Raw genomic sequence first — 27,522 nt, forward strand, 5'->3', positions numbered from 1 at the left:
GATGACTTGCTGGTTTGTTTTTGTTTGTTTTTAAGACAAGGTCTTTCTATGTAGCCCTTGCAGGCTCTGAACTCTATCTCAAGTTCCTCAAGAGACCAGGTTGGCCTCAAACTCAGAGATCCCTCTGCCTCTGCTTCAGAGAGCTGAGATTACACCTGGCCCTAACTTGCCAGTTTGCAGGTAAGTTTGGCTCTCAGACCTTTCTCGACACCTTCTGTGTCTCCCTCTATAAAATGAGGAATATGAGAGTATACAAAATATAAAATGAGAGTATACAAAACATTTCTGTCTGGGCTGGAGAGTGCTCAGCTGGCAGTGTTCTTGGCTAGCAGGCATGAAGCCCAGGTACCCCATAAAGCCAGGAAGTGTAATGTCTGTAATCGCAGTGTTTGGGAAGTGGAGACAGGAGGATCAAGAGTTCCAGGTCATTCTGGGCTTCGTGAGACAACATTGAAAGACAGAGAGACAGAGAAAGAGAAAGGAGGACAGGGAGATAATGAGAGATAGAGAGACAGACAGACACACACAGAGAGAAAAACACACACAGAAACAGAGAGACAGATACACTCACAAACATACAGAGAGGAGATAGATGGATGGATAGATAGATAGATAGATAGATAGATAATTGGTAATTTGACCATAACTTGGTTCTCCATTGTTGTGCCCGCTGCCTACGTTGATCACACACTGCGAATTCCCCAGGCAGGGCAGCACCTCCCAGCCCTGCATTGGTCCTCGGACGCCCAGCCTGCAGGATCACTGCCTCCATTTCTCTCTAGCTCTGGCACTCAGCACAAGCCCCTTCCCCATCTCCAGTAGGTTCTTGGAGAAAACTTCCCCACAGGCAGTGAGTACCACTGCTCTGGGTCCATCTCTTCTGGGACTGCCCCTCCTTAATCTTAATAAAGATCCTACAGGGATCACTGTTCTCAGGAAACCTCCCCTAAGACCAATAGCAACCTTGTTTTTCCTCACAAGTCTTATATCATCCCTTCTTTATTTTCTCTTCTAGTGTGGTACAGAACCCAGGCCCTGTGCCTGTCACACTGACGCTCTATCCTGGGCTATACCCTCAGGATTCCTGGGGTTTTTATTTCTTCATTTTTATTCCATTTTTAGGATGAGGCAATTTTGTTATAAATCACACATTTACTTATTGGGATTTGGGGGTGGGCTGAGTGTGGTGGTGCACACTTTTAATCCTAGCACTTGGGAGGGGAATCTCTGAGAGTGCCAGACCAACCTGGTCTATGCTGTGAATTTCAGGCCAGCTAGAGCTACATCGTAAGACCCTGTATAGCAACAAAATCCAAAGTCTAGGTGTGGTGGCACAAACCTAAGTGTGACAGGGGTCTGGGCAGATAGATGGAGACAGAGAGCAAGTGAGGAAGGCATGCATGCTAATCTCTGGCTTCTACACATACATGCATACATGTATACACATTCATGTGTACCTCCACGTACATAAACACGTGGCACAATATGCCACAAATACAACAAAGTAAGTGATCCGACAAATAAAAGTTCTGCTCAATTACTGTTTCTCACACTATGGTTAATTTAAAAGGAACAGGCACCGTACAGATGAAAGAAATATAATCACATCCCTTCTAAAAACATAGGTCACAGGTCAGTGGGCTGGCTTAGCAGGTACTTGCGGCCAAACCTGACATTCTGAGTTCAATCCCTGGCACCTACATGGTGGAAGGAGGATGGCTTCTGAAAGTCGTCCTCTGACCTCCACACATGTGTTGCGGCATGCTTGCCCCCTCCCCATAAGTGACTGAATGGAATAAAAACTGTAAGCATGCGCCGTTGCTACATAGATTACTGGTTGTCTCCACAGCAGGCATGGAGCAGAGCCAGGATTTGAATGTGGGCTTGGGGCCACCAACCCACACCAGATGGCCTGGGATTTTCCTCGGTTTCAGGGGTGAGTGTCCTGCACCCCAGGGAATCTCTCAGTCCATGGACAAACCATGAATGTGACCCCGCCCCTGGATCCCCAGCCATTCTGCCACTCGCCCTCCATGTTGCCAGGAGACCAGTTGTCACCACACACCTTTCCCTCCTGTCAGCCCTGGGTGCCGTCCCTTGCAACACCTCTCAGTGCCTCCTGCCTGTACACAGGCTGGGACCAGCCTTCACAGCCCCATCTCCTATCTCCAGAACTGCTGCTACACAGGGATGCTCACACTCAAAGTGACTGGAGCCAGTGTCCTCCTTGGAGGGTGTGTCTGTGGGCAAAGCAACCCCTTCCTTGAAGGGGGTCGGGAAGGAGCTGCCTCTCCATTTTAAGGAGTAGATCTGGTCTCCATGAGGTTTGGTCTCTGGCAGGAGCTGTCTGTTCTCATCTGGGCTGTGGAGTCACTGAGACCTGCTCAGCAGGATGTAATAAGAAGTAACAGACATTGCATAGACCTCTCTCCAGGAGTCAGGACAGGCGCCATTTCTTTTCTTTTTTACTGTTTTATTCTATCTATCTATCTATCTTCTTACCTACCTACATATCCTCTGTCTGTCTATCTAGTGTGTGTGTGCATGTGCACATGCATGTATAGAGATCAGAAGACAATTTCAGGAGTCAGCTTTCTTTTCCTTCTACCATGTAGATCCTGAGTAGTGAACTTGGGTTGGGTTTGGTGGCACGTGTCTCTAACCACTGAGAAATCTTCCAGGCTCCAGGCTCCATGTCTTACCACATCGCTTTGTATTTCCAGTTTGCAGTAGAGTGCCTGACATTCAAGTGACTAATAAATGCTACCTGCTTCCTATGTGTTCCTGGGCATGGGTTAGGTGTCATGTTAGTTCCCATTTTTGGTGCCCTCTTGCCTCTTTATGACTGGCATCCTGGACTCATTTATAAATTTGGCTTAACACATTCCAGCCTCCCTGAAGGAAAGCAGGACTTTTCTGGGATCCAAAAATGTCTGCACATTTGTGGTGAATGCTGGGATCAGGAGTTTGAGTCAATAGGGAGGAGCGTGGGAGCGAGGCGTGGGGAAGAGCACGCCTCCTGAGAAAACCAAGAGATTTCCATCCAGACTCTATGCTTCCTGGAAGCAGCTAGAGAGACAACCCAGCCACAGGCTTGGGCAGAAAGGGGACATCTGTTCCTGCAGGCTCTGGAGGGACCCCAAAGCAGAAGGAAGAGTGGATTCTGCTGGCAGAGGCATTCGAGTTGTGCAGAGTCCTGGCCAGAGCCAGAGAAGAAAGGCCAGTAGGAACAGGGCCAGCAAGGCTGCCGTCTGTTGCTATGAGGGAGGGACAGGCTGGGTTCCCAGTAGCTCCCAGATACTGGCCTCTTCCTCCCGAGTCTTGCCTTGTGGGGGTCTCATCCATGGCCAGACCTCAGCTATATGCTACCCAGGTTTTATTCCACTCCTGGGGAAGCTAAACTCAGGTTCAGTGTTTGTCCTGGGGTCCCACGGACAGTGGATGTCCAAGCTGGCACTTGAGTGTGGCAGTTGTCAGTCAACATCTCCCATTGCCACCTGCTGTCCCTGTCCTGTATGGGTCTCCTAAGAAATGGCTTCTTCCTGCACAGTCACCGGGCTCTGTTGGCTAGACAGCCACCCCTCCTTTCCCATCTTAGTGGCCCCACACCCACTAATCGATGGCTTGTGTAGACATTTAAGTTATTTACATCTATTGTGGGGTGATGGAGCTAGATGTGTGCGCACATCCAGGGGTCAGGGAACAACTGGCAGGAGTCAGTTCTCCCCCCACACATGGGTTTCAGGGATCGAATCCAGTCCATCACTCTTCCTGGCAGGCACCTCTAACCACTGAGCCCTGCATGCATTTTGAGGCCCAGGAGCCAGTTTCCCTGCATGTGGGTATCTGGTCCCTGGGTAGATCCAGGTACATCTGCTTTCTACACAAAGGGGGTTTTGTGATCTAGGAAAGTAAATGGGGGGGGGGGGCGGGAGTTCCTCAGATGCTGCCTTTAGAGCCTCGAGTTTTGGAAGACTCCCATTCTTGTCTGTTAAATGGGTCTGAACAGCCCTGATTTGGCTACAGCAAGGCAAGGCCATGGGACCTTGCTCGGGTGGTCCTTCCTATGTGCCTGACAGCAACTTCCAATGCCATCTGGTTCCTCCTGTACCTAGGGTGAATCTAAAAATGGTTAGGGAACCTCTCTGGCTGGAAAATGGGACAACTAGGAGGGGCAAGTGGGAAACCCCATGAGCCAGATCCTCCTTGCTTCCGTCCCTGAGCCTCAGTTGACTCCAGCTTAGGTCTCTCTTGTCTAAAGTCTGTCTACAACCCGCCAAAACTGCAGCCATTAGCAAACTGCACCCACATGTCATTTCTCAACTCGGAAAACAGGAAGCATGAAGGGAAGTGCCTGCTACAGGATCTACGGGAGAGGCATGTGACAAGGAGGGAGCTGTCCCTACATGGCTGTCACACTAGCTACTGCTCTGAAGCTCTCAACTAAAGCCTCACAAAATCCTTAGGAAACCTTGGGCCACTGCCACCATTCCCAAGTTGTAGATAGCCACAGAGAGGTTAAGCAAGTGGCTTCAGGTTGCTCAGTGGCTAATTTGGGGCACTGATGTTCAAATTCACACATTGAAACCCATGCTGCTGGGGTATTCTGTGTCTCTAGGCAATAGCCAGATGACTATGTCATCTGGCCAGTCTGTGTCCAGTGCCTGGAGCAGGATTTGAGGACATGACTGAAGGGCCTGTTAAGAATATCCAGAGAGCCTGGTGGTGGCAGTGGTACATGCCTTTAATCTCAGCACTTGAGGGGCAGGCAGATCTCTGTATGAGTTCAAGGCCATGCTGGTCTACAGTGTGAGTTCCAGGACAGCTAGGGCTACACAGAGAAACCCTGTCTTGAAAATGAAGAAGAAGAAGAAGAAGAAGAAGAAGAAGAAGAAGAAGAAGAAGAAGAAGAAGAAGAAGAAGAAGAAGAGGAGGAGGAGGAGGAAGAGGAGGAGGAGGAGGAAGAGGAGGAGGAGGAGGAGGAGGAGGAGGAGGAGGAGGGGGAGGGGGAGCGGCAGCGGCAGCAGCAGCAGCAGCAGCAGCATAGAAGCTGGGCATGGTGGTGTACACCTTTAATCCCAGCCCTTGGGAGGCAGAGTCAGGTGAATATCTGTGAGTTTAAGGCTAGCCTGGTTTACATAGTGAATTCCAGGAAAGCTAGAGCTACTTAGTGAGAACTTCTCTCAACAAAACAAGAGTATCCTTAGACACCCAGGAAGAGCTGTGCTAGGCTGTTTCAGGCACCAATGGCTTCACTTTTGTCCAGTGGCTTCCTTTTTAGGCCAGTCAGTTCGCTCATCTTTCCCACTGATGATGCAGTCTCAATGTGTTCGGTGTCCTCTGGGTTTTACTAGATTCCTTCATATGTGAGAGTGCGTGTGTACACACACGCACACATGTATTCATAGGGAGGCCAGAGGTCAGAGGCCAGAAGTGTCTACCTATATCGATCTCTACCTTCTTTTGAGACAGAGGAGGAAGGATGAGGAAGGATGGAGGGAGGAAGTGAACGAGAGAGAAACAGAGACAGAGGAGAGCATGCGTGTGTCTCTTGTGTGAGCTCAGGGATGCTCCTCTTAAGACCGCATCTGCCCTTCACCAGTCGCCTCTGCATTCTCCAGCATAGCAGTTTGGGTCAGGAGGAAGGTGGATGGGGAATCCCATCTGTCTTGGTTCTCCAGAGTTTAGATGTCCAGCACTCGAGGCAGAGGCAGGTGAATCTCTGAGTTTGAGGCCAGCCTGGTTTACAGAGTAAGTTCCAGGACAGCCAGAGCTACACAGAGAAACCCTGTCTTGAAATATGAAAAGTTTCTAAATTTAAATTTGTGTATGCATGTGTGCCTATGTCAATTTATGTGTACTATATGCATTCAGTGTCCTTGGAAACCAGAAGAGGGCATCAGATCTGCTGGAATGGGAGTTAGATACCTTTGTGAACCATCATGTGGGTGCTGGGAACTGAACCCGGGTCCACTGTAAGAGTAGTAAACCTCAATCACTAAGCCATCTCTCCAGCCTCAAATCAGCCATCTTCTTCAAGATTTACCCTGCCCCCCCAAAAAAACATGTTCCTTAGTGACCCCTAGATATTGAGAGTCTCAGTTGAGCCCTAAGGAACCCATCCTGATTCATGGGACAGTACATTTCAGACATGTTTCCTCACTTCCAAATTTCCATCAACACCCACCATGCACTCGGTTCTCCCTAGGGAGATAGGGTTTGGAAAAAACCAGTGACATTAGCTGTCCCTAAGAAGGGCCCACTGCACTAACCTCCCACCTCATCCATGGTCCCCTAGCTCTGTGGGCACGTGGAGTTAAGGCATGAGAAGTAAGCATATTTTGTCCTGCCCCTATGGGACTTCACACTCTGGAGTGGTCGCAGGGCATCCACTGGAGGTCTGGACTGGAAGGGGACAGCAGGTTGCAGAGGAAATGATAGATCAGAGTAACATTTCCATGCAGGGGTCACTTAGTCACAGCCGCTGGTGGCTGGCTGGGAAGGAATGAGTCACAGGCAGGAATAGGGTTTGGGCTTCCTAGGGAAAGGGGGTGAGTCACATAGCCTTGGGGGACCACATGTGGTGGGGAGCTAGGTTTTGAATGTGGGACCTCAGGGGCTTGCATTGAGGTAGAACGGGAGATTTGAGAGCCAGAGCTCTGAAGTAAGTCTTTTGGCTTCAATCCCTGCTGTACAACTTAATGCCGTCGCCAGGGCAGGTGCCTCAACCTCTCTCCAGCTTCATTGGCTGCACCATGGGGACAAATGCACGGTCAGAGTCTGGCTCCTAGCAACCTCACAAAGAAAGGGCTGTCACTGTGCTTTCCTACTGTGTTCTGTTTGTGGGGAGGGCGTGCATACCTGTTAGTGTGCACATGTGTGCATGTGTGTGCATGTGCGTGGAAGCCAGTCATCATCAGCGGGTGTCTTCTGGACTGTTCTCCACTTTTATCTATTTTTTTTATAAATTACATTCATTTATTCATGTGTGCACATGTGTACACAGTCAGAGGACAATTTGCAGGAGTTGGTTCTCTCCTTCCGCCATGGGGGACATGAGGCTCAAACTCTGGTTGTACAGCTGGACGGCAACTGCCTTAACCCATAGAGCCAGATTGCTCTGCTTTTGTGTTTTGATACAGGGTCTCTCACTGACCCTGGAGCTTGGGGAATCAGCAAGGTTGGCCAACAAACTGCAGGCACCTGCATTTTCTCTCTTCCATTGCCCCAGTACAGCCCTGGGGTTAGTCATGTGCCACCGTGCCTGGCTTTTTTGTGGGTGCTGAGGGGGAACATGCTTTTGAGGCAGGCACTTCATAGACTATCTCCCCAGACTTTCCCCCATTTTGTAGATGGGGGATATGAAGATATCCTAGCAGATAAGAGATGTGTCATGAGTTCTACACAGCTAGGCAGCCAGGCTCCAGGGATTCTGTTGTGCCAGGGTGGTGTGATGGTTGGGGCCTGGGTTGGGGACTAGCTCTCAGGAATCTGCCTGGCAGGATCTGGGACTTCTCTGGGCGTTAAAGGAGCGGTGTGCTGGGTAGTTCAACTTAGTAGGCCAATCCCTACAAATTATGCTCCGCCTATGTTTGCGATCTTTAATGAGGAAGCCCTGTCCCCCATTTTCCAGGTGAAGAATGAAGAAGCATGGCCAGGCTACTGGCCCGGCTGAGGTCATAGAGGGCAGGGACTTCAGCCTGTTTTTCTATCTTCAAGCTGTTTGTGGTGGTGTTGGCCAGTGGTAACTGGTGGTGCCCAAGCAGCTGGGACATCAAACCAGATGCCAGGAGCAGTCACATCTGAACATAGATCTGGAAGGTGTGTCTTCTTAGCCACATCCTCCCAGATAACCCAGTTTGCCAGGGTGACCTGTTTTCCTTCAAGGTAAAGGAACACCAAGGCCTGATGGGAGGTGACCGTCAGGTTCCCAGCAAGCCACATGAGTTCTGGACGCAGCTTTTAATGGTACCTGAGTTTGAAAGCAGGTAAAGAGTGCTGGGAGGTACTCAGAACAGCAATCCACTTGCTGAGGTGCCACTGCCCTAAAAGCAAACCTGAGTGTGGCAGAGGTCTCCATGGGAGCCATGACAATCATGTTTATGAACCTCCACCAGGGACAGAGGCATGCTTGCCTTTCCAAAGCGTATCTTGGTTCCCTGCACACAGCCAGAGCCTCCGCCATGACAGAGACTGCCTGGGACACTAAATCCAACCACAAAGGCTTTTGCTTACAGCTCCATTTTAGACCATGAAGCAAGAGTGACCAGAGGACATGGCAGGGGGTGTCATTATTTCCCAGAACACAGAACCCCTGCCACCAAGCCTGTCCTGCTTCCATGAGCCCTCTGCTCTGCCAATCACCCCCCAGGCCCACTTACTCATAAAGGCCCCTGCTGTGGCAACTGACCGTAACCACCGACCATCATTGTAAACCAAGGCACAGGTCTTCGTCACTCTCTGAGCTCACAAAGCCGTTGGAAAAGGGCAGAAAAGACTTTGGTCCCAGCTTTCTCTAATGAAAGCCATATCCCAGCTGAGGAACAGGAGGAGACCCTGTCCCATCCAGCATTAATTGGGATCAGATGCGGGCCTCCTGGGTGGTTCGCCTTCTCTTAGGCTTTGTCATGGCTGTCCTCAGATCTCACTGTCCCACTGAGACTACACACATTTGGTGGAGGCAGCGGGGACAGGTGAACAACAGCAGTGACATGCTTACTGAGTAGGTGAAGTTGGGTGTGATTTGGGGAACTGATATTGTTTCCAGTGTTTCACTACAGAAAACGCACAATATAAAATTGACCATCTTTACTAATGTAACTCAGGAGCCGGGCGGTGGTGGTGCACGCCTTTAATCCCAGCACTTGGGAGGCAGAAGCAGGCGGATTTCTGAGTTCGAGGCCAGCCTGGTCTACAGAGTGAGTTCCAGGACAGCCAGGGCTACACAGAGAAACCCTGTCTCGAAAAAACAAAAAACAAACAAACAAACAAAAACTAATGTAACTCAGCAGGAGTAAGTGCTTTTGTGATGTTTTCCCATTTTTTTGTGTGCTTATATGTGTACACATTGGGGTGTGTGTATGGTGTGGTGTGTGTGTGTGTGTGTGTGTGTGTGTGTGTGTGTAAGCCAGAGGTTGATGATGCCAGGCATCTTCCCTCAATGCTTACTCACCTTATTTTTAATATATTATATTTCACTTGTTTTGCGTGGTGTGTGTGTGTGTGTGCATGTGGTGTGTCTGTATGTGTGTGGTGTGTGTGTGTGTGGTGTGTCTGTGTGTGTGTGTGGTATGTATGTGTGTGGTGTATGTCTGTGTGTGTGTGTGTCTGTGTGTGTGGTGTGTGTGTGTCTGTGTGTGTGGTATGTATGTGTGTGTGGTATGTGTGTGTGTATGTGTGTGTGTGTGATGCTGGTCCACAAATGGCATGGTGTGAGAATGGAGCTCAGAGAACAACTCTGGAGCTGGTTCTCTTTCCACCTTTACATGGTTTAGGAGTGCTCAGGTTTCCAGAGCCTTTACCTTCCGAGCCTTCTCATGAGCCCTTCGACTTATTTAATTTTTGAAAGAGATTTTATTTTATTTAAGCGCGCGTGTGTGTGTGTGTGTGTGTTGTGATGTGTAGGTATCTTTGGAGACCAGGAGAGGGTGTTGAAGTTAGAGTTACAGGTGTTCATGAACCACCTGATATGGGCGCTGGGGACCAAACTCAGGTCTCCTGGAAGATCAGGAAGAGCTTTTAAACATCCAGCCATGTCCTCTACCTTGTCTTTTGAGATGAGGTCTCCCATGGAAACTGGGGCTCACTGATTTAGCTACTCTGGCTTCCCATGAGCTCCAGGGATCCACTGGTCTCCACGTCCCCAGAGCTGGGGCTGCCAGTGCCCGTCTCTGCATTCTGCTCTAACCTGGGTGCTAACGATGGACACGATCCTCATGCTTGCACGGCAAGCACTGTCCTGCCTGAGCTGGCTCCGGAGGACCTTCAGTTCTGTTGTCTTTGTTTTGTTTTTTGAGATAAGATCTTAGTGGCTCAGGCTGTCCTCGAACCCTCTATGTAGCCAAAGCTGACCTAGAACACCTGATCCTCCTGCCTCTACCTCCTATGGGATTATACCATGTACCAGCACTCCCAGCTGCTGTTAGAATGTCATATTACCACCACTACCACCACTTCAGAGCTCTTCCTCAGACTCTCCATTCTCTGCCTGAAGCCCTCCAGGCCCCATTCTACACACATACCTCAGTATAAGGCAGCAGAGTCACACAGAATCTGTCCTGTAGCCGCCTTGCTTTGCCTTAGCACCGGGTTCATGAGGTTCATCCCTGCTGTAGCACGTATCAGAATAGTCTTCCTTATCAAGGCTGAGCAATGCTCTACCGTAGCAGGTATCACATTTAACGTTTTCATTGTCCATCGACGGCCCCCAGGTTGCTTCTTCATTTTCATTGTTGGTAACTGTGCTGCTCTTGGTAATGAGGAACCACTGATCTCTTGAAGGTCTTACTTTAAGGTTAATCAGAATCAGTTTCTGGGATCCTACAGTAATTCTACTTGGAAGTTTTGAATCATGTTTTGTCCCGTTTTTTGAAGTGTTTGTGCTATGTAATATTACATATTAATATTATAAATATTAAATTCCATAATGTCACCAGAGTGCATGGGTAAGGAGATTTTGGAGGTATTCCCTTCTTCTTTCTTTTCTCTCTCTCTCTCTCTCTCTCTCTCTCTCTCTCTCTCTCTCTCTCTGACAGAGTGTCATGTAGCCCAGGATTTACCTGGAAGCCTGTGCCAGGTTGATGCAGGGCTGGGATCAAACCCAGGGTCTGTGCCTAACGGGAAAGGCCAGCCCTCACTGCAGCTTTGACTGACAGCTCCCTAATGGTTACTGATGCAAACCAGTCTGGGCTCACTGGCCTCTGCATAGTCCATCCTCTTTGGAGAACTCTCTGTCCAAGTCCTTTGCTTATTTTGTTGTTCATCTGTTTTTGTTTTGTTGAGACAATGTATCTAACTAGCCAAGGCTGGCCTGGAACTCTCAGTCTCTTACCTCAGCCTCTGGGATGCTAAGTCTGTAGGTGTGTTCTACCATGCTTGGATTTTTCCCCAGTTTTGAATCAAGAAAAACCTTTCTGTCATTAAAATTTAAGAGTTTTTGTGTATTCAGTGTATTCTAAATATATTCTTTTATTAAAATATTTGATTTTGCAATTTTGCCCATTTGTGGATTGCTACTTTGCTGTCAACAACATTTAAAAATTTTTAGACTTATGTGTGGTAGTCTTACTTTCATGTATGTCTGTGCACCATATGTGTGCAGTGCCATAGGAGGCCAGAAGTGGGCACCAGATCTCCTGGATCTGGAGTTCAGGATAGTTGTGAGTCACCTTGTAGGCACTAGGAACCAAACCTGGGTCCTCTGAACCAGCAGCCAGTACTCTTGACAGCTGAGATGTCTCGCTAGCTCTCAAGATTTTAAATATTTCATCTAAACACTGTGTACTAGCTGACTGTATTGCCAGAACTCCTTAAAGTCTTTTCTACTGCACCATGTGTCTATCTTTAAAAAATCTAATTATTTCTCCTTCTTCTTCTTCTTCTTCTTCTTCTTCTTCTTCTTCTTCTTCTTCTTCTTCTTCTCCTTCTCCTTCTCCTTCTCCTTCTCCTTCTCCTTCTCCTTCTCCTTCTCCTTCTCCTTCTCCTTCTCCTCCCCCTCTTCCTCCTCCTCCTCCTCCTCCTCTTCCTCCTCCTCCTCTTCCTTCCAAACAGACAAAGTTTCATCCATTGAAAAGGTGGCGGCTGGGGATGTGGTCCGATTGGTAAAACACTTGTCTAACATGCACAGAGCCTTAGTTTCCACCCCACCCAGCACCACATAAACCACATGTGGTATGCAGGACTTCAAAAACATCTTTGTCTACACAGAAAATTTAAGGGCAGCCTGTCTCAAAAGGGAAAAGACTGTTCTTTTGCCACTGGCTAGTTTGGGCCCATTTGAAAAAAATAATTTATGAGGATTGGTGTGGTGGCTCAGAAAGTAAAGATTCTTGCCAGGCAAGCCAGAGGACCTAAGACTGTTCCCCAGGAGCCACAGAGAGAGATTCCTCCCAAAGGTTGTCCTCTGATCTCTACCTGTGGCTGCAGCACACAATAAGCAAGTAAGTAAATGTAAGCAAGTCACCTGACCCTATAAATGAATGTCTGTGTCTGGGCTCTCTGCTCTCTCTCGCTGGCCTTCATACCACAGTGCCAGGATACCACCACTGACTCTTAATCCAATTATGTAATCTGTGACACCGATTCTTAAAATTTTACTGAGATTTGCTTTATGTTCTGTTTAGGATAGACATGCTAAGTTTTGAAATCCTTGGTGCATACTTTAAAAGGTGTTGGGAGCCAGGCCTGGCAGTGTAGACTCTGTATCTCAGATTCAGGTATGGAGGTAGAAGGATCATATTCAAAACCCACCAGGATTACAGAGTGAGTTCATGGCTGGTCTGGACAACTCAATGAGAGAGACCCTAGATCAAAACTGGGCCAGGGATGTAGATCAGCGGTCCAGCACTTCTTTGAGTGACACTCAGGATCTTCTGAGCTCCCTACCCTTTACTGCTAATGAAGTGTTCGGTCCCAAATCCTTTACCCACAGTCCACCTTTGAGCCTTTGCTGTGTTTTGCCATCTGAGCTTGGGATCTCATGGCTACCAGGGGTTTCCTCAGAGGAAATCCCATGTGGGCTATGCAGTGGGCACAGTGTTCCAGAGAGATTTTTATCTGCTATTCCCACATGCTCTCTGGTGTCATGCAACACGGGGTTGTTTTTATATTAATTTCTCAATTTGAGAGTTCTGGGGCTGTGTGAGAAACACAAGTTCACACTTTTAACTTTGTGCCAGGAAAGGTTTAGAGTTATAATTTCTCAAGAGAGGATTCTTTCTGTGTGTTTCTAGCAGCATCAGGAATGAGCCAAGTTCTCAGGCATCACCTCTGTACAGGGGTGATCCCGGGCTGGGGTCCAGTTCAACACAGACATCCTAGTTCTGAATCTCTGCTGGCCCAGTCCCAGGGCCCCACCCCTACATAGGGGTGCAGTTTAAGCTCTTTAACTACCAAGACCTGCAGGGGCCAGTTCTGTTCCCAATAGGTCTTAGTTCTGTTCCCAGCAGCCCACGGAGTGCCCATGGGGCAGCATCTGCCAGCCTCTCAGATGCTTCATTTTCTTTTTCTTTCTTTCTTCTTCTTCTTCTTTTTTTTTTTTTTTTTTTTGGTCTCCAGGGACTTCTAAAATATACTACCTTAGAAGCTTGAATATTTGAAAAGATTTCAGTGACTTTTTATATAGTGCCTCTAATATTTTGATTTACTACACAAGGTTCTAGTCCTTGTACCCCAGACCAGGCTCCACTCTCTGGACAGATTTGGGGGGCTCCCCCACAATGTACCTTGCCTCTTCACCTGTGTGAGGTGTGTCTCACCACTGAGCTGCTCACAGTGATGGAAGGCATGAAATGGGAAGGGGACAGGGAGTACAAGGGGCTGACACTGTCCCCCACCTGAGTTTCCCAGTACCCTCTAGAATTAATCCCCAAGTGCCTGGTGGTCTTCAAAAAATGACTGATGTGGAGTTACCTCAGAGCTGAGGGATGTCAGGGGTAGACTTCAAGACTCCAGTGGTGCTTGAGTTGGCAGGGACTGGCTCAGCCTCAGGAATATTCCTAAATAGTTCCTCTGGGCCCTCTGTCTAATTCACTCACCCTCAAGGTGTTCCAAGAGTGTGTATATCCCCCCAGAACCTCCTTGTAGTCGCCTCAAGTCCATAGCAGGTGTTTCTCTATCACTGACCCACCACCTTAGGTTTTCTGTCTTTTGTTGTTGTTTTATTGTTTAGTTTTTTGAGACAGGGTTTCTCTGTGTAGTCCTGGCTGTCCTGGAACTCACTCTGTAGACCAGGCTGGCCTCGAACTCAGAGATCTGCCTGACTCTGCCTCCTGAGTACTGGGATTAAAGGCGTGTGCCACCACCTCCTGGCCTCTATCTTAGTTTTTGAGACAAGGTCTCTCATTGAACCTAGAACTCACAGATGAGCCTAGATTAGCCCAGTAAACCCTAAGGATTCTGTCTCCACCTCCCTTGTCCTGGGATTACAGATGCACAGGACCACACCTGACTATCTACATGGGAGTTGGGATTCGAACTCAGGGCTTTGTGCTTGTGTGACAAGTACTTTACCCACTAAGTCATCTCCCCAGCTGCCTCCTCACTGGGTTCGTGGCCCTGTGCCAACTCCTACTTCTTTACCTACACCTCACATAACTAGTGGTTTTTATAGCTCCTTCTAGAAAACTCTAAAGGCACTTGATCACCAAGTCCCACACATTCCAAACACCCCGGACTCTACCTACTTCTTCTGGTCCTATTGTCTCCCATGCTCAGATCTCATCATCCCTACAGATGTCACTTCAAATCTCACCGTGGAGTGGCCATGGTCACACATACACACACCAGGACTCTCCTAGGTACATGTCTTCCCTTACAGATACTCAGTTTGCCTGGGACTCAGGAGGCCAGGACCCAGCCTCTCTCCCCTGTCACTTCCTCTATGGCACACCACTGAAGAGCAGGTGTCGGTGTGCCCTGCCTCTGCAGGTTATGGGACCTTCTGAATTGAGTTCTCATTGAGGCTAGCATCTGGATGAAGCATCATAGCATCCTCATCTGGCCTGGGAGGAGGGGCGTGGCCTTCTAATACAGCTTCTCTGACCACTTGCTTCACACAGCCCAACAGCTTTTCAAAATCAACAAATCAGGCTTGCAAAAACGAACAGTCATTCTCACCCAACAGCAACCCCACTCCTCACCCTGCCCCGAGTCTGACTTTCATCCCCAGGACTCTGGACACAGAGGCAAGTGGTCCTCTGACTTGGAGGCCAGCCTGGTCTACAGGGTAAGTTCCATTGCCAGGTTTGGTTGTGCATGTTTGTAATTCCAGCACTTGGGATGTAAAAGCAGAAGGAGTAGAAGTCCAAGGCTACCTTCAGCTACCTACTGAATATGAGACTAGCCTGGGCTGCATGAATCCATTTCAAGAAACAAAATTTCCCTCCTGGGAGCTTCCCAGGAGTGCAACAGTGAGGTTGGTTCTCCACGTGATGAGATGGTGTCTAGGTGTCAATGACACAAAGCAAATGCCACAAAGGCCCAGCATAGCCTTCATGACTGGACTCCTCTGCCTCACCCCCTGCCAGCGCTTCTGTGAGGTCCTTTCCTCCTGTTCACCCTGGTTTCTTCAGCCCTCATCTCCATGGCCAGTCTTGGGTAGATATATGCCCCCCCCTCCTTTGTTGGTCCTGCTGGCCACAAGCCAAGGCCGCTGGCAGTGCCAAAACAGAGTCAGTCAGCGAAGATCTGCTTCTCAGCTGCTGGAGGGCATCACTGTCCCCTCAGTTTCAGTTTGAGAGGGTGGGTCTTCAGTGTGCCAAGAGTGTGCTCCAGCTGCCAGCAGACGAGAGAAGGCAACCAGCCTCGAAGGAGGGGTCAGAAGAGATCACAGGACAATGCCAGGTGCAATCAGGACAGAGCCTGGAGGACAGGTTTCCGGAATGGCCAGGCACTTGGACAATGGGAGCGGTCTTGAAGGACATGTATTGGGGTGGGTGACAAGAGGTGGGGGAGAGGACACCTTGTAGGCTGAGGGTACTGAGCTCCACTGCAGGCTGAAGAGTTTGCAGAGCCCCTGTTGGGAGGCAGGCAGGAATACAGACATGTCGTCCATGGCTATGGCTCTGCTAAAGGGAACAGGCTAGGAAACAGGGCCGCAAAGAGGGGAGGCAATTGTGACACTGGACATGGAGACGTCATACTGGGGTGTGAGGAGGAGGGGGTGGTGACACTGCCCACCAACAGATGTTCACAGAATGTGCTGGATGGAGCCTGCAGCTTACCAAGGACACTGATGAAGGCTGCTTCCTGCTCAGGTCCTGGGGATGACTCATGTCACTCAGAATCTGAAAGACTCCACGCTCTGACCATGGTGCTAGACTGTGGGGACCAGCAGGAAAGCAGTCATGTACTCCTCCAGACCTGTATGGCTCTAGGCTATAGAGTGACAGCCTCATGGGTGCTGGCCCCTGGCCCCTCCACCCCAGCCATGTGCCTACCAGCCACAAGCCACACTTCCAAGAACAGCAGGCTTCAGTGTTCCTGGCCAAGTGTACTACAGGCCTACAGTTGATCGTGGGTAGGGGTTGGGAGGGTTTTGCCATGGCAGAGGACTGTCCCAGTGCTGGCACCATCCATCCTCATGAATAACTCTCTACCCTCGTGGACTAAATTTTAAAAGAGGTACATGTATGTGTATCCGTGCATGGAGGGAGGCCAGAGGCATCTGATACATGTGAAGCTAGAATTATAGGACATCGACAGCCACCCTACGTGGGTGCTGTGACTGGAACGTGGGTCTTCTTCAAGAGCAGAAGTGCTCGTAACTCTAGGCCACCTCTCCAGCCCCTTGTGTGTTTGTGTGTGTACACACCTGCATGAAGTATGTGTAAGCATGCCGTGTCATGAGTGTGGAGAGAGGACAACTGTACAGAGCTGGTTGCTGGTTATTCTTCTTTCCTTTTTGTGTGGGTTCTGGGACTAGACCTCAGGTTACTAAGTTTCACAGCAAGTGCCTTTATCTGCTCTGCACTGACTGACCTGCCTCTGCTGTCCCAGGCTAGTGGCTCACACCTATAGCTCCAGAGTGTGACACCAGCGTGTATTAGAGACCACTTCAAAACAAGAAAAACTACCCTGGGAACCAGAAGAAATGAGGCACACATCTCACCTAGGGGGCTAGGATATAGCTTCGGAATGTGACAATTTATTTGGGGGTGAAGGAGGTTTCACCCCCTTTCCTGGCATCGATACAATATTGAAGAGCAGCAGAACAAAACGTACAAGACAGAGTGATCAGCACGAGCCCGCCCTCCCCTGGCCCAGATCTACCAAACCCACGTCCAAAATAAGCTATCCTCCCCGAGGGGCAGGGGAGACTGGGGGCCTGCCCCTTCGTCCACTGGCCAGCTTTATTAAGTTCCTGCCATTAACCACTGGAGGCAAAGTTTAGCCAGCTGGGAGCTGGATGGTTGAACCACAGACAAAGGCAAAGACACTTCATCTTTAAAATGCGAGAGAAAAGAGACAGTGCCCGTCCCCAAATATAGAGCTATGTACGTATATTATATATATATATATAGAATCCATTCGTGCAGTTCATCAAACAAGCTTCTTAAAAATTAAAAAAATTATAAGATACATATTTCTTTAGGCCTTTGTGTTTTTAAGTTAAAACCAACAAAAAGATGCCTGCTTCCCCCCCTCAGCCCAGGTGTGTCCAGCGTCTGACACCCACCACTCGGCCCCTTCAGACCCTCTGGCTCCATCACACGGCCAGAACACTGCATACAGCTGGAGCGAAACCCTGACTCCTTTAAGGACGGAGGGAACTGTAGGCTGGGAAGTGGGGTCCTGAGCCCCCACCTGACCAGGTGCCTATTTTTGCTTCTCAAGTGTCTGTCAGAAGGGGAACCACTCTCTGCACTCTCTGAACCAAGAAGAGAAGCAGACAGAACAAAACTAAAACCCTTAAATTTTCTCTTATCTTTTAAAAAGTGATTCCTTGAACCACAGAAGCCCCAGAGAGGCCACCTTGGTCTAGTGCACCGGAACCCAAGGGTAGAACTGACCAGGCTGGGCTCCACCATCCATCGAAGTGCAAAAAAACAAAACAAAAGAAGAAAAAGAAAAACAAACAAACAAAAAACCCAAACAAACCAGAAAAGTAAGGAGAAGGGGTAGATGTGCCCTCTCAGGTCCCCAGAGGCTAGCTCATCCTTGACTGATCTCGTTCTGCTAGGGCCAACTCTCCAGCCTAGGCCATGGCCAGCGAGAGTCCCATCTTTCCCTTTAAAGGGCAGAACAGCCTGAGCTCTGAGCCTCCATACTCCAGTGAAGTAGCTCAGCCTCCTTTGAAATGAGACAATGCCCTCCTCCACCAGCTCCCGCTGAAGCCAGGGAGGGGCGCTCACCCTGCTCCCTCGGGCTGGGCAGCTGGAGGTCCCAGAGTGCTTCCAGCTGAGGCCTCGCTGCCCTGTCCAGCTTTTCACAGAGGAACTGACTGAGATCAGAGCAAGAACCACAACAGGGATGGGTCCCAATCCTCCATCTTCAAAACCCAAGACCCAGGACTCACCCACTCCTAGTTCCTGACAAGTGGGTGGGAAGGGTGCTTACAGGGTACAACCTGCAGGGCGGGGTAGGGAGATCATTTCACATACAAAAAAAATAAAGCAAATTGGACTGCAACTTCTGCTTGGTAATTAGGCAAATGAAAAGCAGCAGGGGTGGGGGAGGGGCCTGCAGTAGGCTGATGATGCAGGGCTGTGTAGGAGTCTGTGCAGCCTCTGGGTCTCCTGCTCCAGACCACTCAGGAGACGGAAGGAGTCTGCTTGGGGCAGGCCCACGTCTTCCCTGTCTATGCACCCTGAGGCCTTGCGCATGCGTGCAGCAGTGAGTCGGGTCCCACTGAGCATGCGTGCAGCAGTGAGTCGGGTCCCACTGAGTCCCACTACCGCCATCTGCCTGTCCCTGGGCTTCCTGCTAGTTACCTTAGGACTGCTTGTCCTTTCTTTCAAGCAAGCAGAAGCATGTTCCTATGTCACAACAGACTCACCCTGCCTGCTGTCAAGGAAAGGGGGACAGCCGTGGCCACCTCTGTGGTGCTTCTATCCCACGGAACCCACCAGCTAGCTCAGGCCTCCAACCCACCCCAACATTGCCACCTCACCTGTGCAATCGCTGCGTTAATACGTTCTTCTTAAATAGCTTTCTCCCTCCCCACCTTATACTCTTAGGGGTCCCACAATGGGTTTTTTTTCTATTTTTTCTTTTCTTTTTTTTTTTTTTACCTTTTTAAAAATTTTTTTCTTTTTTTTTTTCTTTTTTTTTGCAAAACTAACTCTTTCACTTTCCTGTCATAAAATCACCTCTGAAAACACAACTTCTTTACAAAAAAAAGGTCACAAATGACACAGACTCTCAGGAAAACACATTTCTATGGTCTCTGCAAACACCTGTAACTGGCACCCAGGTGGTGGCTCACCTGGGGAAGGGGGAGGGGGAAATCACCCCTGGGGACAGAGGCGAAATACCAGCCCTTATTTGGGGGAAAAGCCAATTGGCACTTGGACGGTATGGGAGCTAACACAGGACGAGATGGGACCAGACTGTGGCCCCTCGAACCCTGTGAGAGCCCTGTTTTATACCCTGGGGCAAGGAGGGCTGGGGCTGTGCTGCAGACCCTGGCAGGCAGGTGGCAAGGAAGAGTATCTCCCCCTAAGACCAGAATACTTGTCCTTAGAGCACGTGGTTCTGCCTCTCCCCATGCTTCTGAGCAAGGTACCAAGGGCTGGGTATACCAGAAGCCAGCTCAGGCTACACACAGGAACACGCCATTCAACACTCAGGTGAATCCCAGGCAGTAGCCAAGGGTAGGCCAGTGCTGCCTGGGGACCGGCACCTCCCTCTCTGCTGAACACAGACTTCTCTGTGCTCTCTCTCCTCTCTGCCTACTCTCCTGGTGCCTGGCCTGAATCTGGGGCTTTGGTCTCTGCCATTGGCATGGCTGCCTCTGTTCCCTAGCAGCAGAAGGCACCTGGTCTTCCAACAGACTAGACTGTTAGGAAGCCTCAGCAGGGAAAGCAACCAGAGGAGAAGAGGAAAGGGAAGACCCCTGGGAGGCCTCTGGGCCTCCTCTTTCCTCCACAAACATCTGCAACAAGAGGCTGCAGCTGGGCTCCTCCGCTACCACAGTCCCCCCCCCCCTGCCATGTCTGCAGTAAAGGTCTGACCTTCAAGATGACTATCCCAAGAAGAGCCTGAGGGCTCCATGTCCCCCCAACAACCTGGGTTTGGAGAGGCCTGTGGCTTCCACGACAAACCACACAGACTGGTCTGGCTAAGGCAAGAGAGGCCACGCCTTCAGCGACCCTGTTCTGAGGAACCGTAAAGGGTGTTGCAGGGGAAAACTAAGGCCCTGCACCCAACACACACATAGATCTACACAAGAATGAGCCAAGGGGCAAACACACATGCACAGCCAGAAGTTTCCACAGCAGGTTCTTGCAGCACCTTTGGTAGAAAACGGAAGGGGTTTTCAGATGCCCAGAGGCTGTGGCAGGGTGCCATGTCCGCCAGCCCCTCCAACTTGAAAGGGGGTTTTGGATAGAGACAGTGTGTGGGGCAGATCTGCATAGGCCTGGTCCACAAGTAGGCAAGCAGGGAAGGGGACCTCTGGCCCAGCTGCTGCCACCCTCAATGGTGTCGAGGGAGGGACCCATTTTGGCCTCTTCCCTCACTCAGTGCCAGGGTGGTAGTGAGGGACTGTGTCCACCCTAGGTGGGACCTCCTGGGGGCCCTGCAGATGCCGATAGCACCGAGACCAGACACTGCACACAGAGCAAGAAGCAAGCTAGGAGAGGCAGGGTGGGGTGTAGATAGGATAGGTGAACCCCAAATTCTGGGGAATCCCCAGAAACCACCTAGTGGGCCCCACCTGCAGAGTCAGGGACAGTGCCAGGGACACCAGGGAGCAGATCTTCGTTCCTGTGCCCTACCAGGGCCCTAACCAAGTTCAGGACTACCAGCCCCATCCCTGGGTCAACACTGAGCCGTTTGAGGCAAGCAAAGCACAGGCATACGGGTCTGAGGGCAGGGACGGGGTGGGAGCACAAGTATGACTCCAGGAAGGAGGCCCCCCAAAGCCTCCCTCCTTGAGGAAGCCCCTCACTTACTTGGACCAGTGCCACCCCCACCCCCTGTAGCACCTGCCACCCCAGCAGCCACCTTCTCGAAATCCTCAGGGCTGCAGAATTCCTTGATGGTCACGGTCAGGAGGTTGCTGGTGACATCTGTGACGACTACATTGGAGCATGGTGACATCTCGGGGCGCCAGTCCCCAGACTCAGGCTCGGAGGATCCGGCACCTGTGGGCTCCAGAGCTGTGTGAAGCACCTGGCCTGCAGCAGCAGTGACATCAGGGGGCACCCGCTGGCCAATGGCAGCCGCCTCAGGAGGGATGGACAGATCGAGCACCTCTGACTCTCGCCAGTTGGGTGCAGATCGGCTCATGGTCTCGGGGAGGAGCTTGGGTGGTGCATCGTCTGGGTCAGAGGACTGCAGTGTGGGTGAGGGGCAGCCGGAAGAGCTAGAGCTGTGTGCGTCAAAGGGGGCAGCAGCTGGGGTGGCCAGGAGCAGCCCAGGCCCCGAGGAGGCCACATCGGCTTTGCCCGCGGTAGAGGGCGCCAGAGGGGCGGGAGGGGGCTTGTAGAGCGCAAAGGTGCCAAACTTCATGTGGCGGATCTGGGTGCGGAGCATGCTCTCACTGAACTTCTTGCTCTTCCCAATGACCCGGTTCCGCGAGGGAACTTTGGGGCGGGCCAGTGCCCCGGTGCCCTGCGCAGTGCTGCCACCTCCCGGGCCCTTGTCAATCACCTTCAGGTTCAGGATGATGCGGTTCCGCTTAGGTTCCCGAGGCTTCACCTTGCGGTTGATGATGCGCACCGTCTCAGAAAACGGCGAGATGGGTGGGCGCAGGCCAGGGCTACCCCCTTGTGGGTCTGGTCGTGGCAGGGGGCGGCGGGACATACGGTGGCAGCGGCGAATGTCTTTCTTGAGCCGGTGCACCGCAGCGCTGGAGTGCAGTTTGGGCGAGGAGGCGCTGGCGCTCGGCTTGACAGAGAAATGCACATCACTGATGCGGAGGGCCTCCGCCTGGGCCCGGGCCTGCGGGCAAAGGGGCGTGGGTGGGACCTCAAGACTTCCCGCGGTCCCTGGACACCCCTGTGCCAGATAGCCCTGAGCTCCGTCAGTACAAGTTCAGAAAGAGTATCCAGAACAATCAGTGACTTATGACCCTTCAGACAGAAAAGGAAAGGTCTGAGGAGAGCAAATCAGGCTTGCCTAGGATGCACGGGGCCCTAGGTTCCGTCCTAGCACCAAACAAACCTGACATGGTGGGGCATACCTGTAAATGGAGGCAGGTGGACCGTAAGTTCAAGGCTATCTTCAGCTACACAGTGTGTTTGAGGATAGCCTGGATTACATAATACTCTTCTTTAAAACAAAACAAAACAAAACAAAACAGGAAACCAGTACAGAGAGATGTTGGTGTGTCTATAAGAGCCAGGTAATTCTTAAGGTCTTTTTACTACCCAAAGTGTGTGTGTTTGCTCCTCCCAACCCAGGGCCATTCTTGCTGACTCAGCAATAGTGACAGGGACCTTGTGAGGAATCCTCTTTTCTGTTAAGGATCTCAGGCAAGCCTAGGGCTCTTCCAAGGGCTAATTCTTGGTGACAGAGTAGATACTCCCGCTCGTACCTCCCAGCTCCATCCACCCTGACCACAGATGACCATGACTTTAAAAGATGCCCTTGCTCCAGGACCCTCCCTCCCCAGGCCAGAGTGCATTCACACCAGCAGTCTAAAGCCCATACTCAGAAGCCCGTGTGAGAATCCAGCCTAGGCCTTTGGTGGGCACAAGGAAATGGTGCAGAGGCACATGTGAGCTCTGGAAACTCCCAGGATTCAACAGCAGCTCAGCTGCTACTTCATGAGAACCCCACCCCAGAAAGGCCCTTCCAGCTCAGGTCCCACCCCAGCTCAGCCCTTGCCAGATGACCTAGAACACTAAGGATGAGGGCCAGCTACTCAGATCTACTCTGACTGACACCCCTTCCATGAGGTGCTGCTTTCTAGAGACACAGGCTGCCTAGCAGGAGGCGGTGACTTTATGTAGTGCAGACACGACAACAGAGACCAGACGCTGCCCAGATATAGAGAGAATCCCAGAAGTTCCTGAGGCCATGGTGGGACATGGGGACAGAGACCCATGCAGGCCACACCCAAGTGCTCAGAGGATGTAATGGTAAGAGTGGACAGCTGTGGCCGAGGACCAAATAGGGAAGGACAAGAATCCTGACTTTAATGGCGACCCCGGCTCCAGTGGGGCTAAGCATAGGGTTAGGTTGTGACACTTCAGTCTAGTTGTGAGACTTTAGGGGCACCAAGGAGGAGCTCATTCTCATGGTTAATCTGTTGGGTGTCTGGGGTTGGGGGGGGGGGAACTCTCCACCTACACATTAGATGCTAAATCAGTACAAAGAGAAAACCTGTTACGTCCCCTGACAAAACCTAGATCACAACCCATCGGGGTCTCCTGGTTTATGGTGAACTGTGTTATCTTACCAGGTAGCCCGAGACCCTCAAGGAGCAAGCACACCTAAGACTACCTGGCTCTGCTGAAGCATCCCTGTCAGCATTCACTGACACTAGGTGGCAGCACTGAGCCAGGCACAGCTAGCTCCCAGGGCTCCTCTGTCCAGTCAGTTGAGTTCCACAAGGGGCCCCTTACACCCCTCCCAGGCACATCCCTGGGGGAGCTCAAGGAATCTCTTCAGAAACAAAGGCCTGCCATCTGCTCATTCTGCATCCTGCCTCCACTCCCTGGCCATCAGATCTCTTGGAGCTGAAGTTAGAGGTGTTTGGGAGTCTGGTGCTCTGAGAGCAGCACTCTTAGCTGCTGAGCCACCTCTCCTGCCCCCACTGACTAGCTAGCCCCTACAGAGGTTGAGGGGTGACAAGCGGTCCTTAGAGTGGCAGAATGGGTGCAAAAGTGGACCCAAGATGACAGTCCAAACCTCACTCCCCTTTTCTGTGCCATCCCAGTGCCTGCCATGGTGCTCTCCTGTGAGCAACGTTAGAGCTCCTGCTGACCAGTATCTGGAGGCAGCCAGTACTCGTCAGGTCCAGGCTTCTGAGAAACCAGCTTTTCCTAAACCATGCTTTCAAATGGTCTATAAGACACATCTCTCACTTTACAGTGTCTAAACAGTACTGCATAAGATATGGTTCTCAGATTGGACAGAAGGCTCAGCGGGTAAGAACAATGGCTTACCAAAGGACCCAGGTTCAGTTCCTAGCACCCACATGGCATCTCACAAATGCCTGAAACTCCAATTCTGGAGATCCACCTTTGGCCTCCACAGGCACCAGGCACGAACATGGTATACATAGACACACACACACACACACACACACACAGATGTAATTCTCCTCAGGTTGAAAGTTTTTTGACAGGAGGACCCGGGTCTGCTTAGTGAATTTCAAAATCACTGCACTAACAGGACAGGTGGCTCCGGGGTTTGGGGAATACTGCAGACAGCATCTAGACACTGCTGCTAGCTCTGTGGTGGTGGATAAGTTATTAACCTGTTTTCTTTTCCAGGGTGAGGAGTGGGGATATGGCAGCCATCTCAAAAGGCTCCAGGGTGTCAGCATTACTCTTTGTAGAAAAACCTGAGTGTATTTTGCTGAACTGCCTCTTAATCACAAAGTGACAGGTCCAGCCTAAGCCACCTCTGCATCCCTCACGAGCATCCCTCCATGTCCTGCTGCTTCCTAAATTCTGGATTGAGGTGCCACAGCAGGCAGCTCCACCCTGCACACGCATCTCTGAGCCTTGTTTCCTATAGATGTGTTCAACTTCCATCTGTGAAAGGGGACTAGTACTACCAACTCCACTGGGATGTCGAGAACATTAAAGGAGATGATTCGGGCAGAGGATTTGGCCCTGCTGGGCCCTAAAACAACTCAGAAACTACAACTTTTAAGAAAAAGGCATTTTGAGAATCAATACTCAAGACCATTACCGCCTTGACCACTAGAGGGCGCTCCAGGGGCGCCGACAGGCTGTCAACACAGCCCACCAGTCTTCCAGCTGCTCCACCCACCCCTCCCCACCCTCAAGCGTCAGTGTTAAGGTTGCTGCGTTAATCCCCGAAGATGCACCGTGGCTAGGGGAGGGGAGTAGGGGTTACAAGACTATAGGATTCCGGAAACCAAACGTTTTTTCCACATTTGCACTTGGTCCAAAGCTAACTCTTTACACTCAGTCCTTTGGCTGGGGGAGGAGGCCGAGAAAGCGAGACTGGTCCACCCTTCCCCCACTGAGCTTGGAGCTTCTTGGACAAACTGGAGATTAAGAGGTTCTGCATCTTGCAGTCTCTTCTCCAAGGAGCCCTTCCTGTGTTTCTGGTGACAAATTTGGTGAAAAGACCTGGGACATTGACAGTTCTTTAGGGAAAGTACCGAGGCCACCGGCAGCCTTGCACTAAGTGGACAACACGGGTCATCTTGCTTTCCTCTTCCCAGGTTCTGTTCTTCCTCATCAAAAACAAAAACAAAAACACCCCTAACTCTCCAAGATGGCTTCCCATGAAGTTCTTCGCTCTCTTGCCAAACAGGCTGTGTTCACCATGCCCCGCCCCATCTTCATTGGAACCTCCAGAAATATCAGGGTTGGGGGTAGACAGGCTCAGGACCCGAAAGCTAGTAGTCCAGTGTGGATGATCAAACTCAGATTGAAGTAATTTAAGGTCAAATTCAAGTTGGGCCCCCAAGTGCTATGGGAGAAGGCACAGAATACACCCCAAGAGAGGTGGGCTTCAGGGCAAGGGAAGCCAGTGTTTTGCCAGGAGGTAACCCTATATACTCTATAGCTCCAAGGCTCTAAATCACAAAACAGGCCAGTGTGTTCAAGGCTGGAGGAGATGAAGGGTCTCACTAGCAAATACAGCTTCCCGGTCACCTCTCCTGAGTATGTCCCACCTGCCTCACTCAGCCGCTTCCTGGAGCACAGTAGGTCTCCCACCACCAGTTCCTGGTTTCATCCCTGATTACCCCACTCCCAGGCCCCTCTAGTTGGGCTGGCTGCGGCCTGCTGCCAGGGACTTGTCAGGGACTCACAACCACCCTCTGCCCAGCTGGGGCCCCTCTGGAAAAGCCTGCCCGCCTAGGCAGCGGCTGATCTGTCCCTCCCTTGCAGAGCCTGTGCTGCGCCCTGGCTGGGGGCCCAAGAGGGGGCTGCTGGGGCTGGGCCAGGTTACCTTTAGGAGGAAAGTTTTTGGTTTAGGTCCCCTCTTCTTGGGCCCATACAGCTCACGTTCCCTTTCCCTGTAGTCAAGAAACGCCAAAGATGAAAAAGAGTCCCTTCCAGGGCCCCACTCCCCGACCCGCCTTTCCCGCTTCCCCGCACGGCGCCCCACCGCGCCTGCCAGCTTCTCCAACTCACTTCTGCTCGAAGGCTGCGATGAGCCTCGAATCCAGAATGTTCTCCTCTGGCTCCCAAGTGCTGTACCTGCCGAGTCACGCGTACAGAAAAGCAAAATGAAAACCCAAGGGGCAGGGGCACACCGCGAGGGCTCAATCACGCACCCCCTATCCAAGGCCCAGGTGTCTTCTTGCCGCCTCCCCGGTCCCCATGCCACCCATCCCACGACACTCACTTGATCGCCCACCCTTTCCATTTCACCAGGTACTCGATGCGTCCCTGAAAAACAGAAAGAAAAAAAAAATAAGGGGTGGGGGTGGGGAGGATGCAGGGACGCGAAGAGACGGCGGCGCGGGGGTGGCTGAGGGAACCGGGTTAGCGGGACCGCTGCGCCCCAAGGGGCCGCGGGCTCCGACACGGCCGCGGGGAACACAGGGCAGTCCGGGCCCAGGGCTCACCTTGCGGATCCGGCGTTTGATGATGGATTCGGCCGCGAAGACCCGCTCGCCTACTGCAGACAGCTCCATCTTGCTCAGCGGCACCCACAGCCCATAATACTCCCTGCTCCCGCGGCCGGTGCTGCACCGCTCGCGCACGCGCCCCAGCGCTCAGGCCCCCGGCGGGCGGGCGCTCGGCGGGGCGCGCGCTCGTGTTCCAGCTGCGGGCCGTCACGTGATGCTCCGGGCCTGAGCGCCGTTGCCAGGACCTCCCCCTCCCCCGGGGCGGTTGCTAGGGAAAATGAGCGCTCGCGGGGCGGGGGCGCGCGAAGGCTCTTAAAGGGGCCTGCCCTCTCCGCCGCAGTCTGGCGAGAGATGGATAGATGCTTGGCTGGTGGCAAGTCGAGTGAGGTGCCGTGCAATCTTACATTGTCCCCCTTCATCCTGCAGGCCCAGAATCCCTGCCACCTCCCACCCTCCTTGTAACTCCTCATGCCAGAATTGCCAGGCCCTCGACAGAGAGGTGCGATGAGCCCCGGAGTCGGCAGGCGCAGTGCATCCTCCTGCAGACGTTTGCAAACAGTTAAATATGATACAGCAGAAATGCATTCACTGCAGCTTTGCCAGGCCTTGTGGGGATTTCTTTAATACATCACCCCATCCATTATTTATGTATCCGTGGGAGTGTGGTTTTGTAACCGGTTCAGATAAGTTAAAACAAAAAACGCCACCACAGGAAAGGGGAGTGGAGACGGAGGTGACCGAGGTCTGACCACGGTCGCAACACCTGCAAGTGTGTTTGTAAAGCAAAGAGGGAGAGGTCTCAGACCACAAGGCACCCCAGATTGAGTCCAAAGCAGGCTTTCTTTGGGTCATTCAGCAGAACCCGCCCCCGTGGTCAAATCTGTTTTTGGATTTTCAGGCCTCAGGCCACA

The 27,522-nt window shown here is 51.4% G+C and overlaps 1 protein-coding gene across 2 annotated transcripts; it reads right to left on the reverse strand.

Annotated features, from left to right (window-relative positions):
• Window positions 1-16,829: 16,829 nt before the first annotated feature.
• Cbx6 (chromobox 6) lies at window positions 16,830-26,706 on the reverse strand. Of its 2 annotated transcripts, none has more exons than XM_028789971.1 (5): window positions 26,609-26,706; window positions 26,386-26,429; window positions 26,172-26,237; window positions 25,987-26,053; window positions 16,830-21,771 (listed from the first exon to the last, which is right to left on the reverse strand). In XM_028789971.1, the coding sequence occupies exons 1-5, from the start codon at window positions 26,675-26,677 to the stop codon at window positions 20,827-20,829; spliced, it is 1,191 nt and encodes a 396-aa protein (XP_028645804.1). In that variant the 5' UTR covers window positions 26,678-26,706; the 3' UTR covers window positions 16,830-20,826. The 2 variants fall into 2 exon arrangements, with proteins under 2 accessions (XP_028645804.1, XP_028645803.1); XM_028789970.1 differs by having other exon boundaries at window positions 16,830-21,825.
• Between the last annotated feature and the right edge of the window lie 816 nt (window positions 26,707-27,522).

This window comes from Grammomys surdaster, unplaced genomic scaffold (genome assembly GCF_004785775.1).
Source record: "Grammomys surdaster isolate TR1022 unplaced genomic scaffold, NIH_TR_1.0 125852, whole genome shotgun sequence".
Lineage (NCBI taxonomy): Eukaryota > Metazoa > Chordata > Mammalia > Rodentia > Muridae > Grammomys > Grammomys surdaster.

What these genes read in the sequence shown, in the direction of transcription:
- Cbx6 (XM_028789970.1), bottom strand. Translation starts at nt 26,677, where the DNA reads ATGGAGCTGTCTGCAGTAGGCGAGCGGGTCTTCGCGGCCGAATCCATC. An exon ending in TCAAACGCCGGATCCGCAAG is followed by an intron (nt 26,430 to 26,608) that starts GTGAGCCCTGGG and finishes TCTGTTTTTCAG; the next exon opens with GGACGCATCGAGTACCTGGT. An exon ending in ATCGCAGCCTTCGAGCAGAA is followed by an intron (nt 26,054 to 26,171) that starts GTGAGTTGGAGA and finishes TCTTGACTACAG; the next exon opens with GGAAAGGGAACGTGAGCTGT.